This window comes from Anarrhichthys ocellatus, unplaced genomic scaffold (genome assembly GCF_004355925.1).
Source record: "Anarrhichthys ocellatus isolate YVR2014 unplaced genomic scaffold, GSC_Weel_1.0 scaffold46, whole genome shotgun sequence".
NCBI lineage: Eukaryota > Metazoa > Chordata > Actinopteri > Perciformes > Anarhichadidae > Anarrhichthys > Anarrhichthys ocellatus.
In genome coordinates this window covers 1,592,162-1,606,175 of record NW_022280076.1, presented here as the reverse complement: position 1 = coordinate 1,606,175, position 14,014 = coordinate 1,592,162, and the positions used below count along the sequence as shown (strand labels likewise).

General features: G+C 41.4%; 1 protein-coding gene across 1 annotated transcript; it reads left to right on the top strand.

The window, feature by feature from the left end:
• The first annotated feature begins 12,028 nt into the window (after positions 1-12,028).
• LOC116395414 (7-alpha-hydroxycholest-4-en-3-one 12-alpha-hydroxylase-like) lies at positions 12,029-13,564 on the top strand. The gene has a single exon (XM_031869295.1). It carries the CDS (start codon positions 12,029-12,031, stop codon positions 13,562-13,564), a length of 1,536 nt encoding a protein of 511 aa, XP_031725155.1.
• The last annotated feature ends 450 nt before the right edge of the window (positions 13,565-14,014 follow it).

Below are 14,014 nucleotides of genomic sequence, written 5' to 3'. Positions count from 1 at the left end.
GCCACTGAGTGGAGTTGTCCTGTTTTGGGTTGTGTGTTTGTGTGTGATGATGGAAGCTCAGAATTAGTTGGCACCGCTCCAGACTTAGCAGGCGATTTTATAGATTTTCATTCTTCCCGAAGACAGACAGGAGGAGGATTTCATTGTGGGATTGATTTGACTTCAAAAACCACAGTCATACACAGGGATTATAATACTAGAGATTTGCTTGCTTTTGTAGTTTTTGTTCCGCGCCAGGACTGTATTCCTCTCTGCTAAAGAATTTATCCTTAAATTCCTTGGATGACAAGAAAAGGGAAGGATAATTTTTTCACCATGTAAGCTGTCAGTCCTTTGAGGTCATTAAAACATGGCAGTAACCAGAACTAGAACATATGGCTTTCTTTTCCTCTAGCATTAATTGAAATAAACAAATATGGGCAATGTTTACAATTTTGTCATGGATCGTACTGAATTATTTGGATGTATTTTAGAAAAATGTATGTTTGAAAACATTAAAGCAGTTGATGATTAATTCAGTAGCATGGCATTGCTTATAGCTGCGGATTAGTATTGGTCCCATGTTAAATTTGGACAACCTACCCAGAGGTAAAGAATGGATTTATACATTGTAACTAAATGATGAAACCATTTACATGTAACGAAGCAGAAACACCAAATTCGACTTCAAAGTTAAATTTTCAATTAGGGGTACGTGTCAACTTCAAAGGAGGTCTGATGTGACCACATTTATAAAGTAGCTGAAGCAATGTGAGGCAAGAAACAGGTCAAATAGTTTATACGGTTTCTTTGTTATTGTTCAAAGAGTGCAACGTTGCAAATAATCCTCCATAATAAAAAAAAAATAAAAAAAAGATAATCATCAGGATAATTTCTTCCACAGAAGTATACCTCATAATTTACTGAGTTAATATTCTTAATTATGTATTTAATTAATTAATATTCAAAAGATGGAGGGTGGCAAAATAATCCAAGGCATCCTACAATTGTGATCCTACAATTGTGAGTTTTAAGCACCTCTATAATAAAACACTTGCATTTTGAGGGTGTTCAGACAGAAATGCCTCTCTGTTGAATGTCACTGATTCTTGTTGGAATGCCTTAAAGTCGGCAGATGCAAAGATTTATTCTTGCCCTCCTGCATAGATTATACTCACAGTTGCGCTACGACGCTGCTTTATCCACGTCTCGCTGTTCTTGTAGAGGTGTAAGTTTCCACCATCTCTTTTAGTTCCTGTAGAGCTCCAATACAGACACACAAATGATCACACTACCACTGGCTTTTTGGATCTTCGTCCTGCAAAATCATGCATATTTCTGATGTGAGCATGGATTATGAAAGGACGAGTCCTTGATTTCTCCCTGCAGGCTTGGAGGACCAATATTGCATGATGTCAGTACGGAGCCCTAAATGTCCAACAGAAAACCTGAGGGGATGAACACTTCATTTGACGGTGTCATGATGGCTTATTCCTTGTGACAACTTCAAAGTGAATCTTTAGGCCAGAAGGTCTTTTTGGCATTTCGCTGTGCAATGAGGAATCTTAACAGAAGTCACTTCACACAGAGACCCTTCTTGTAGGGGCCCCTTGGCCCCCAGGGCCTCTGATCTGTGTCACTGTCTGATTGGCTCGCTCAGAAATCCACCCCTGGACATGCGGGGTGCAAACCTAAACCCATGAGCAATGGAAAACAGTTTTGTGATCTGATGAGTCATCTATTTCCCACTGGACACATTTACATCTTCAGCACACTGTCTGCCACTTGCGATGTGTCGGAGTGTTCTGCATAATAGCTAAAGAACCTCAAAACAAGGTAGATGACCGTATACTCCTGGCTGATAATATTTCCACACACAGTATTCCCACAAACAATTCAAATATGGATTTTAAAACACCAGAGTGATGTCTGGTGTCCTTTGGGCCTCCCCAGTCACCAGATGTAAACATCATTTCTATTTCAAATCTGTGAACTACATTTCTCCCTCCTTCATTCCTCGAAGACCAATACCTCTTTGCCCTATGAAGAAAGTCAAATATCACACACACAGATGATATAGTGCAAATCCAAGTGGACTGAAGTTGTCCTCGAAGAAAACGCAGGTCCAACTACTATATGCGTTATAAATCTTTCGGGGTTTTCGACAGGTAATTATGTCTCATGCACGCATTCTTTTCTTAAAGGAATAGTTCAACATTTTGGGAAATATGTGCACTGCTCTTACAGGGAGTTATGAAGTGAAGCTAGTTCTTGGTCAACAGTGGCAGTGACTTCCTGGAGTCTGTGTGTGAAATCACAGCTTATCATTTTGACAATTCTGTTTTGGTATGGTCCAAACTTACTTCCAGTCTTGATGCAAAACTAATCGTATCCCGGCTTCATCTCCATTTGTAGAAAACATACGTGAGAGTTGTCCCCTCGGAAACGATATCCAAAGTGTTCCACAAACTTTTGTTCCTAATTCCATTACACATAATACATAATTTATGAATATAAGGTGCAAATGTGTCGAAACTTATAAGGTATTTAAATGAGCTTTCAACATAACATAATTCTATTTGTTTTTAAACTGTGCAGTGACTTATTTTAGAATTTGTTTGCTACTCATTCTGTCAAACTATGTTGGCAGCAAATAACAAAACACTGTTAAAAGAACCGTTTGTTGCCATTAGTGTGAAGTTAATGTAAAAGAAGGCTGCAGTTTTAGGAAATGACAACTGGCGTGGCAGCATTTTTTGACTTATTATAATTTTCACATTTTATGGTTTTTTTTCACATTTGCACAGAACTCAAAACAACTAAAAATAAAACAAAATTATTCAATGAGACTCCAAAAACATTCTGTTGCTCCACATAACAGCACAGGCTGGTGGAAACTGTGGTCGCAGACGAGACCTAACACTGTCCCTGGAGATTAGCTTCTCATTACCCACACTATTTACTGCCGGCTGATGTGACATAGGAGGGTAGATGCCATGCAGCTCTGACAGAATGACGCTTCACTTTAAGCTCCGGGGCTTGAGTTCTGTAATATCTCTGTACAATCAGTGGGTATCAGTGCAGCACTGGTTGCTGGAAAAAGGTCAAATGTGCTGCATTGACTGGGATAAATAAAGGTTTAAAAACAACTGTCAGTCAACATGATGCCAGGAAATACGCTATGGAAAGTGACATCTTACTTATTCGGTGTGTCAGCATAACATTGCGGACTTTGCATGGGATGGATATCCCTGATAGAAACATTAAACATTTAAATCATGTATTATTTTAATTTCCTATCTGGCTTCATACCTGCTTACCTGTCACTCTCACACCCTTTATCTACGCTATTGTTAATGATTTATGTACCGTTGATTTTGCATGGGAAACAAACTTGCTAATATTTAGTCCACATTATGTGTCAGTTGCATCATGATGTAGTCTTAGTTAATAACTCTGTTTCTGCACATCATCTTAGGCAACTCCTACAGGCCATTTTCAATCCGTCAGCCCTGTCACATTAGCTGTTCTGTACTGCATGTCTTCTATAGTTCTCTCCATAACTAATATCATGTGCCCTATAAGTGTGTATGCTGTATGTGTGTGTGTTTGTATAGTTTGCGACCGCTTCATAGCTTACATGACATGAAGGGTTATTACAGGCTGGCATGTGTTGCATAATGCTTTTATCTCTACGACACACGCTTCCACAGTCCTGCCATTGATGTAGGTGTTCTTTCATCTGGCACATCCAAAGTGTGTGTGTGTGTGTGTGATTACTACATGTCAAAAGTCTGCAGTGCCTTAGTAAGTGTGGACAAATCTGTAGGTGTGTGCTGCGAAGGCAGTTGAAATGATGAGGAGAGGAAAAAGAGAGCGAGTGTGCGAACGAGTGATGCAAAGTCTTTGGGGTTCGTCTTCTCCATTGTCTAGTCCTCTCCACACTCCCTCCCTCGCTCCACCCGTCCTCCCCTCCCTCACTGCTCGCATGCTAGACTTATGTAGCAGCTTCAGGCGTGGTCCAGAGACATTCCTCGTCTTGACTACAAACACATCATCTGCATGTCGGCTAACTATTGTGGCCAAAAATCAGAGCCAGGCATCACTCCGATTAGGATGTTTACATGGGTGGACTGTTCCATTAATAGTCCTGTTTCCATACCGCAGACTGTGATTAATGGCGAAAGACGCATCCTACATGTCATGTTGAACTGTCACTGTCTCTCTGAACTGTTCAGCCGCAAACCTAATGTTTCTCCCCGGATGCCTCAGTGACATAACCTTGTGGCTACATTCATGACAGCTGTTCTTTTGTACAAAAATATGTTTTTAAGAGAAAGACCATCACTTGTTTAATAGCCCCACTGGATGATGCTAGTTTGTAGCCTTGACAGTGTTCTTAAATAAACAATGTAAGGGACATGACCTTCGCAATTGAGGTCATATTTGATGAAAGTATAATTAGTAACTACTTTAAGTGCATTCTGAGGATGCTTGTAATGTTTAAGCAGCCCATTTAACCATTGGTTTGTGATTGCTGATGTGGATTTTCCAAATCAAGTATCTACCCAGTAATGAAACCCGATTAAATAGCTGGGTTTCCTAAGAATTACCATCAAGCTGCAGGCTGCCTGTTCTGTGTTTTTCAGAATAAGGTCCCTTTGTTAGTTCTCCCTGCAGGCTTGGAGGACCAATATTTTCAGTACGGAGCACTAGTTCTAAACGTCCAGCAGAAAACCTGAGGGGATAAACACTTTGTTTGAAGGTGTCATGATGGCTTCTTTCTTGCGGCAACTTTAAAATGAATGTTTAGGTCATTCCTTTAGTTAGCTTGAAACGTATTTATGCCATTTCACTGTGCAATGAGAAATCGTAATAGCAGTCACATCACACAGAATCTCTTGCTTGTAGGGGCCCCTTGACCCCCCCCCCCCAGGGCCTCTGATCTGTGTCTGGTTGGCCCGCTCAGAAATCCATCCATGGATGTGAGGGGTGCAAACCTGAACCTATGAGCAATGAAAAACAATAATGTGGTCTGATGAATCATCTATTTCCAACGTGACAGCTGCCAATGTCGTTAAAGTAATTATTAGCTAATGTAGGAACGACCTGTGTCTCTTTACCTCTGTTTTGTTTACCTCCAGTGTTGTCAGTCAATGTTCAAGCGACCCTTTCAACCATTGCTTTATGTTTGCGAATGTGGGTTGAAACCGGCTTCTTCAGGGATTTTCAAAGAATTGCCTGTGTGTGTGTGTGTGTGCGTGTGCGTGTGACACAAAAGAAGAATTTTGCATGGTGTCAAATGCACTAGCTTTCAATAGAATGAAACATCAAAACAACCAGCAGCTCTGTGGAGCTCCTTATCACACACACACAAACACACATCTGTCACAGAAGAAGGGCCTCTGATACTTAGTCTATAGTTGGAAATCTTTGAATTTAGCTAAAGTCCATCTGTCGTGTGTGTGTGTGTGTAAATGTTCCTCTCCTTCATTTTGAAATGTCCTTGAATAATGTGCAACCTCCACAGAACCATATACAGAATGAAATGAGAACTACTGTGATTGAATTACATTACACCTGCCTACTTGCTGAAGCTAAAATATTCAACTGCTTATCTTTGTGGGGTTGAGTTTTCCTCTCACCACCTACATATACTCATGAGCTGATTAATCCTTTAGAATGATACACTGTGTTTGTGTGTGAATGAGAGACAGTTATACGTATACAGGGGGAGAGAGATGAAAGCTGGTTTCCATCATTCAGCATGATAGCAGGATACTAGCCCCCACCATGGGGGTAAATGGATTACCTTATCGCAGACCTCTAGATGAGTGTGTGTGCGCCTGTCACAGTTGTCACTTAGAGATATGACCAGAGCATTTTCCTTACAGGCGGGCGGGTAACTGCTCTTTTTCACCTGTCCACATCCCTCACTCCACTCTCGCCCCCACCCACTTGCTTCAAAAATGATCAGACATTATATACAGTGTTCTTTAAGAGTGACATTGCATTGTACAGTAAAAACTGCATGCTGCATGGAATTGTTTAATTTGTTGTTTTGTACTATGTAAATGTGTTACTTTGCCACCCACCTTATAAAAACATTCTAGCCCTTTGGTCAAGCTCAGTTGTGCCTTTCAGCATCCTGGGACTGTGACCATTATTAACTCAGGATGCTGATGAACAAGATGTCCTTACCGGCCCGTTTATGTGTTAGTTTAAAGTAACCTACTTGCAAATTGTTAGCTTAGTTAATATTTGATTTTGTTATATCCCAATGCAATCTGGCGTGCAGTGGTTGTGTTCAAGAACAAACATTAACAACAAACATTAAGCTCCGGCAAGTCTCCCTGTAATGGAAAACCTTCCAGACCTGATTTGACTCACCTCTCCAATCCGAGAACATTAAAACAAATACTACAGATAATGTGTAACTACTGAGGGCCTGATCTCCCTGTGTGAGATGTCTTATCAAAACATAGTCTCCACAGTGTGAACAAGTGTGGAAGACTATAAATAAACCAGAACAATACTGCCTGTCTATCTTCAAACACAGCCCAAGCTGGGATCGAGCAAGCGTGTCCAATCTAGAGTTCTTAGGCGATGCAAACATCTTTTGAGGATGACATGTCAGTCAGACGAACAGGAAAACAAAGAAGAGCGATGAGGCATGGAGGAGACCGACTGGTTGAGGTGTCATTCAGCGCACACAGAGGACACACACATATATACAAGACACAAATGCCTACACATGGAAATGTGTGTATTTGCAGGAATTTGCACACGTGGTGTGCATGACCACAGGCAGAGAACTGGACACAAAGATGTAAACAATTTTACCCAGGAGAGATACCCAACTCATACATGTGTGCAATACCAGTCACACATGTAAATAGTGAATGCTGACAAAAGCAACCTCTTAAAGGACAGAGAGATTGAAAAGAGGGTCAGAAAAGACAGAGGGCCATGTAAAGAGACATATAGAGGAAAGACAGACAGACAAGCAAATGCACCAAAGAAGCACATGTCCTTCAATAGACAAATTGACTCTGAGAGATTGTTGAAGTGGCAACACAGGGGATTCAATTAGAGGGTATTGTTTTGACTCCCACTCTCTGGGACACCAGCAAACATCATTCTGTCAGAGGCAACAGCAGGCGGGAGCAGTATGTGTGTAGTCCAATCGTGCAGATGTATGGATGCAGTAGGCTACCGTACGCATGAATGCTATTTCAGCTTGGCTAAAAGCACTCATGGTGATGTCTGTGGTCGAAGTGAGTCTGGCCCGAGGGTATCCCCGCAGAAAACCGGAAAATAAATGACAGGCTCCATCTCCCAGCCAACACCTACATCAGTCATCCTTTCGTTAGTACAGCTGAGAGCTGTGCGAGGATAGAGAGAGACAAAGTAAAAGACAGAAAAGCGACGGCGGAGACTAAAAGAATAGACAGGAAGAAAGAGCGGGATAAAAATAGCAAGACAGAAACAGATGGAGGTGAAGATAGACTGACGAATATTTATGTAAAACAGAGATGAGAGGGGAAAGGAAGATGAAGCCACCGACCTGCTCTATATCCTCTTCCCAGAGTTTCACTGGCAATCTGAAAGGAAGGAAATGTTGACATTTCAAAGTAGACATCTTTGTAGACAAAGTAGAACAATGTGTAAAAGGGAATGAGCAGGCGTGGATCAGACAGAGCGAAGACAAGGAGAGAGGCACAGAGAAACAGAGACTCAAATGCAGGAAAAACAAATGACAGCCATAGTGTATGGAGCTCCTCAGATCTTACACATGACAGACAGGAAGGTGGGAACACTGGATATTAATGTATTTAAAGCATTTGTGTCCATCTCTTCTGCGTGATAATAACAGTATAATGGACCTAGTGGTGAGTATTTTTTTATCTCTACCAGGAGTGTTTGGTTATGTGTGTGACTTAGTGAGTCCGTGCGTCCGTGATGGAGTGAGTGTGCACCTCTGTGTCTGTCCACTGCTAATCTCCGTTAACTGCATAATATTTTGGGTGCCAGTCATGGCTGTTTGCTCAAGGACCTCTCGAGGTTGCGGTGAGTCACACTTTCTCAAAACACCTTTTATTACCTGTTTTATACCACCATTGACTGCCTGCTTACTCCTCACTGGTGGCCGGTAAGGGCCGGTAGTGATAACACCGCTGAGTGCATCGCCGAACCCCAGACGCTATACTTTGTAACCAGAGACACAGTGGGAAAACAGTTTGTACACTGCAATTGATAAACGGAACTACCAGCACACACACTGCTGTACCTCGCTGCCACTCAGCCGCTGCTCATGACGTGTGGCGAATGATGCACTGCTGTAAGGGTCAGGTCTGTAAGATTCATATTGAAACAGACAACTTAGTGTGTATGAAACCTCTGGGATCCGAGACATGCTAACGGTATGAGACAATATAAAACACAGAATTAACAACAGACTGCTGTTCACAATATCTACTTAAACATGTTGCAAAATATCATGAAATAATATGACATGAAGGAATGACATGACATGACGTGTTTGGAAACAGCTATTTAAAAGTTAACTCCACAGCGTTTCTGTCAAAACAAAACTCAGGTGCCAACCCTGAAACAGCTCTTGCTTGCTGTTATTGTCTCCCCTGTTTAACGCAGCCATTTAAAGATCCCTACCTAACGTGCTTTCAATGAAAGTGATAAGAAGTCATCAAGTAGGTATCTCCCAATGTTACAGTCGTTTTAGTACAAAATGTCCTCTATGTGTTTCCAGTGTTTCCTTGCTGAGCTGTGGAGCGTCAGCCGGATTCTTACCATTTTTCTCTCCCTACCTCTTCATAATAATGTAAACATTAGACTAACTTTAGTGTCATTTCAGACCCTGGCACTTCCCCCTGACCTGCAATAATGCCTGTTTCCTCCATCACCTGACTGCCCCACCCACCTGCTCACCTGTTCCCATTTCCCTCATTACCCTTGCAGTGTATATACCAGCCCTTGTTTACCTATTGTTTTCTTATGTATTCCCCAGTAAGTGTTCCAGCCTATTCATCTGCCTGCTGCCTGGCTGCATGATATTATGCCTGTACGCTGGACTTTTGCCGAACGCAACCTTTTGTTGTTTGCCTGCCTGGTTTTCTGACCACCGTCTGTGTTTTTGACTACAAGTAGAGACAAACTTTTATGTTTATCTGCCTGGTCTCTGTGTCATGCTTTTGGGTCCAAACCTGCAGTCGCTGAGGCATGACATGGAGAGACAGTAACACATATTAAACTACTACATTCACTAAAAAGACTGTAACTTTAGAAGATGCCCACTTGATTTGTCTAACTCGAAAAGTCAAAGCCTCAATTCGTTAGGAAGGGATTTCTTCTGTCTGTATGTTTCAATTGGCTTCTGACACACCTATCCTTTAAATCTGTGGTTGTGGGTGAATTGGGTCCATTCTTGTTTTGAGCACCACTTTCACCATCTGTGAAATTTGACTTGATTTGAGCTAAAATCCCACACAGTTGACACGAGATATACATATACACACCCATATTATGGCCTTTAAAGACCACATTACCTGCTGCACTGTGCATGACAAATGAAGCTGAATGGAGAGAATGTGGCACCAAAGGGTTTGCAGGCAATTTTCCACTGGAGACAACCGTGCCAGAAATATGGATTTTGCCCTCGTACTGCGAGGCATTTTACACTAATGCCTCCATGAAATGCCCAATGCTATAATTTATTACGAAGACACCGCCTTCTCTCCTCACTATGCTGTAGTGATGGCAAGCCGAGAAAGATCCACAGACGAATAATAAGTTGAGGGGAGGAAAGGTCAAGGAATTGGATAAAGTCGGGAGGTAGGGACAGTAAAAGGAAGGCAAAAAGTATTATTAAAAAAAGCTAAATCTTTTCTTGCCATTATGTAACGTCTAATGTTTACACAAAAATGTTAGTGAGGCAGATCCTCTGATGTCACAGAACTGTTAAATTTTAACAGCAGAATTACAAAGTCATTAATTTACAGCGACCGGGGAAACAAATCTACTATAACTTCAAATAGTGCCTTTCAAAACAACTGTCCTTGTGCATCCTTATCTGCTCTCTTTCTGTCTGAACATGATCACATCCCTGCAGCAGTTTAACCCTGATTAGCCCTGTAAAAGGGAATCTAAGCAGTTATAGCTGTCCTGGATAAAATTAGGCTGCTGTGTAAAAGGAGAAGCTACAGTGTCTTAGTTATCTGGGGTGTGTGATGGCTATAAAGCATTATCTTAAATGCTCTTCTATGGCGTACTTTTTGACAGCATCTTTTCAAACTAAATAACAGAGTACATAAAGTCAGCTTTACCATAGAGGACAGATATAATGTGAGTACAAACAAAGTTTTCCACAGCAACTGATTACATGAAGTCTTTTAAGAGTTTTGCAATTCAATAAGAAATTCATTATCTTGATCCCATTGGGCTTCAGTGCAATATGCTGTACTGCATCGAGTACTGCATACTGTTTTATTCAACTGAAATTCAACTCTTACAGTACAGGGATTGTGATTCCTGTGAGGAAGTGTATGGTTGTAACAGGACAGTAGGAAGATAGAGCAGAATAGTTTGGTGACAAGGCGAGTTCAGGGTACTATTCATTTCAGCAGCCAAGGTCAGGAATATGACAAAGTTTGTAGATAATGGCATAATCCATCACCTTTGGTCTCTCTCGCTCTCTGACAGGACCATATCTTGGGAATAGTTTAGATGAAATAAGCATCCACATGATTTCCCAAACCTGCTGAGCCAGTTTATTTGACGGTTATTAGAAAAACATAGAAAATATATTTAGGAAACTTGCAAAGAAATGTTTTCTCATCTTTTTTTTAAGAGCATGGTCTTTTAATTTGAGAGCAGGATAATTGATTTCACTTCAGATTTTGTAATGCTTTCCCTCAAAACCCTGTCCTCGCTGTCAAATAGCCCTTTCTTGCGCATGGATTTGTTCTTCTTCGGCTTAAACTGTATGCTTGCATGCAGATATTTTGTTGCTTGCACAGATTTCCTGCACTCCAGCTTCAGCCCTTCTTCTCACACTCAGGCTACATCTCAGTGTTTGTGGAACATCCACAAACAGATTTCTCTTCTGCTCTTGGATTATTTAGTGCAATAGCCCTGCCAAAATTCCCCAACCAATATTATACCAGTATGCATGGTGTAACATTGACCAGTGAAATGATCCCATCATTGTTGCGGGTGTGTTCGCTTTACTGAATGTCCCTGACGGGCGTTTTTTTCTTTAAGCTGCATGGTTCATCCACTTCCGCTCCCAAAGGCTTTATCATGTACTGCCCTTAGTTTCTTCATGAGTTTTAGAATTAAATGACAGTATACCAGCGCCCATACTTTTCTTTTACTATAATAACACATACATTTATTGCAATTAAATCACAGCAAAATTTGATTATTTTGGATTCATACCGTTGTAGTAAACCAGCTGACGTGTGGCTTGTTAGATACTGTTCCAGCCAAAGAGCACTAGGATGTGTTTTTTGTCTCTGAATGAGACTGATAACGAGCGTGGCGTCCAGACGGTGGAGGGTTTTGGTGCTTCACACCCCCATAATTCTTATGTGTTTTAGTGTGTGTGTGTGTGTGTGTGTGTGTAGGCAGGGCACAGGAGTGTGCGAGTACTCTGTCATAGTAGAAATTTCTTCCCCTTACTGTCTACAGATACGGCCAACTATCCTTTAACACTCTCTTCACCTATTGCAGTTTGCATCACAAGTATTTTTATATTATACCGTTTTTAAATTATACAAATTATACTTTTTAATATCTTGTTTAATTGTAAGTATTTTTTTGAGAAATACTATCCAGCTCGGCCACACATGGAATCACATTATACTTGTTTTTGTATAGTTCAATCCTTCTCTAGATCTTGCATGAAAGTGTATCACTCTCCCAGTAGCAAAAGTGATCCCATGAACAAAGGGAGGAGCAAAAGGGTATTTGTTATGCAGAATGTTCACCTTCACCCTGAATTACTCTGTGGCTGCAAGAGGAATCAGTCATGACTCTGCTGCTGCAAATCCTTCTTGGTTTTCTTGCCCTTCTGATTGCACTCCTCTACCGTCAAGGGGCATTTCGACAGCGGCGACCAGGAGAACCCCCTTTGGATAAGGGGCTCATCCCCTGGCTGGGTCATGTTGTAGAGTTTCGCAAGGACACAGCTAAGTTTCTAGAGCGGATGAAGCAAAAGCATGGCAACATATTTACGGTACAGCTGGGAGGCAATTACATCACATTCATTATGGACCCTTTGTCATTCGGAGCATTTGTTAAGGAGAGTCGAGAAAAACTGGACTTCAACATGTTTGCCAAGCAACTGGTGCACCGACTCTTTGGTTACAAATCTCCAGAGAATGAGCACCACATTATTATGACAAGCAGCCACAAACACCTGATGGGGCCTGGACTGGAACTGTTGACACAATCCATGATGTCTAATTTGCAGAACGTAATGTTGGACAATATTGGCTCATCTGCGGTTCAAAATAATTGGATAGAAGATGGTCTGTTTAGGTACAGCTACAATATAATTTTTAGGGCTGGCTACTTATCCCTTTTTGGCAATGTGTCACACAAGACTGAAGGAAATGTAGAGAAAGCCAAAGAGAAAGACAAAGCTGAATCAGAAGCTTTATTTTACAAGTTCTGTAAATTTGACCTCTTCCTTCCCAATCTGGCTTATGGAGTCCTGCTCCCAAAGGAAAAGATGGAGGCAGAGAGCCTAAAGGCTTTCTTCTGGAAAGCACTGTCAATGCAAAAGGTGAAGACCAAGGACAACATCAGTCCTTGGGTGTGGGAAATGCAACAGGCCAGACAGGAGATGGGTATAAAGGAATCAATGATAGACAGGTACATGCTTGTGCTTCTTTGGGTTTCCCAAGGCAACACAGGGCCTTCTGCATTCTGGCTGCTCCTCTTCCTCGTGAAGCACCCTGAAGCCATGACGGCTGTGAAGGCTGAGGTAGATAAGGTTCTGAAGGAATCTGGACAGGAAGTGCTACTTGGTGGCCCGTTGATTAACCTGACCTGTGACATGCTGAAGAAAACACCAATTCTGGATAGCGCTGTAGAGGAGACACTTCGACTCATTGCGACACCCCTCCTTACCAGATCAGTGCGACAGGATATGACTTACAACATGGCTGACGGTTGCAAATACCATCTCCGCAAGGACGACAGGTTGGCAGTCTTTCCTCACAGTGTCATTCAGGCTGACCCGGAGATTCACCCTGATCCACATTCATTTAGATATGATCGCTTTCTGCAGCCAGATGGGAGCAAGAAAACTGATTTCTACAAAGCAGGGAGGAAGGTGAAGTATTACAACGTTCCCTGGGGCGCAGGGACCTCCATGTGTCCTGGGAGGTTCTTTGCCAACAATGAGCTGAAACAGTTAGTTTTCCTCATGGTGGTCTACTTTGAGTTTGAGCTGAAGAATCCTCATGAAAATATACCTGACCCTGGTGTCAGTCGAATTGGCTTTGGAGCACTTCATCCCATGAAAGACATCCAGTTTCGTTACAGACTCAGATTCTGACCCACGATCAAACCACGTTTCCTTTTTAAGTGAAGACATTTTCTGATTTTGATCATCAAAGTAAAATGTAGTTATTAATAATCCATTATGAATATTCTTCTATATTAGAATATGTATGCTTTTTTTGGTTTTGCAGTGTGTTATAACGTTTATGATAAACACAATAAAAGTATTAGTATCATATATATTAACACTGCAATTTAACTGCTTTCATTCACCCATGAAACAAAATAACCATGCAATCATCTTCCTGAATAATAGCAATCTCTGGTTACCCTTTGTAAACACACAGTCACTGTATTATGGGTGTATCCTGGTAATCTGAAAGTATTGCACCATCTCTTTGGGGTGATGGTGGAGGAAATGGTTCATGTGGTAATCACATCACAGTAAATCACAATATAATACAAGATGGATTAAATATGAATTTCTCTTCCTTCAGTCACCTCT

What these genes read in the sequence shown, in the direction of transcription:
- LOC116395414 (XM_031869295.1), top strand. Translation starts at nt 12,029, where the DNA reads ATGACTCTGCTGCTGCAAATCCTTCTTGGTTTTCTTGCCCTTCTGATT.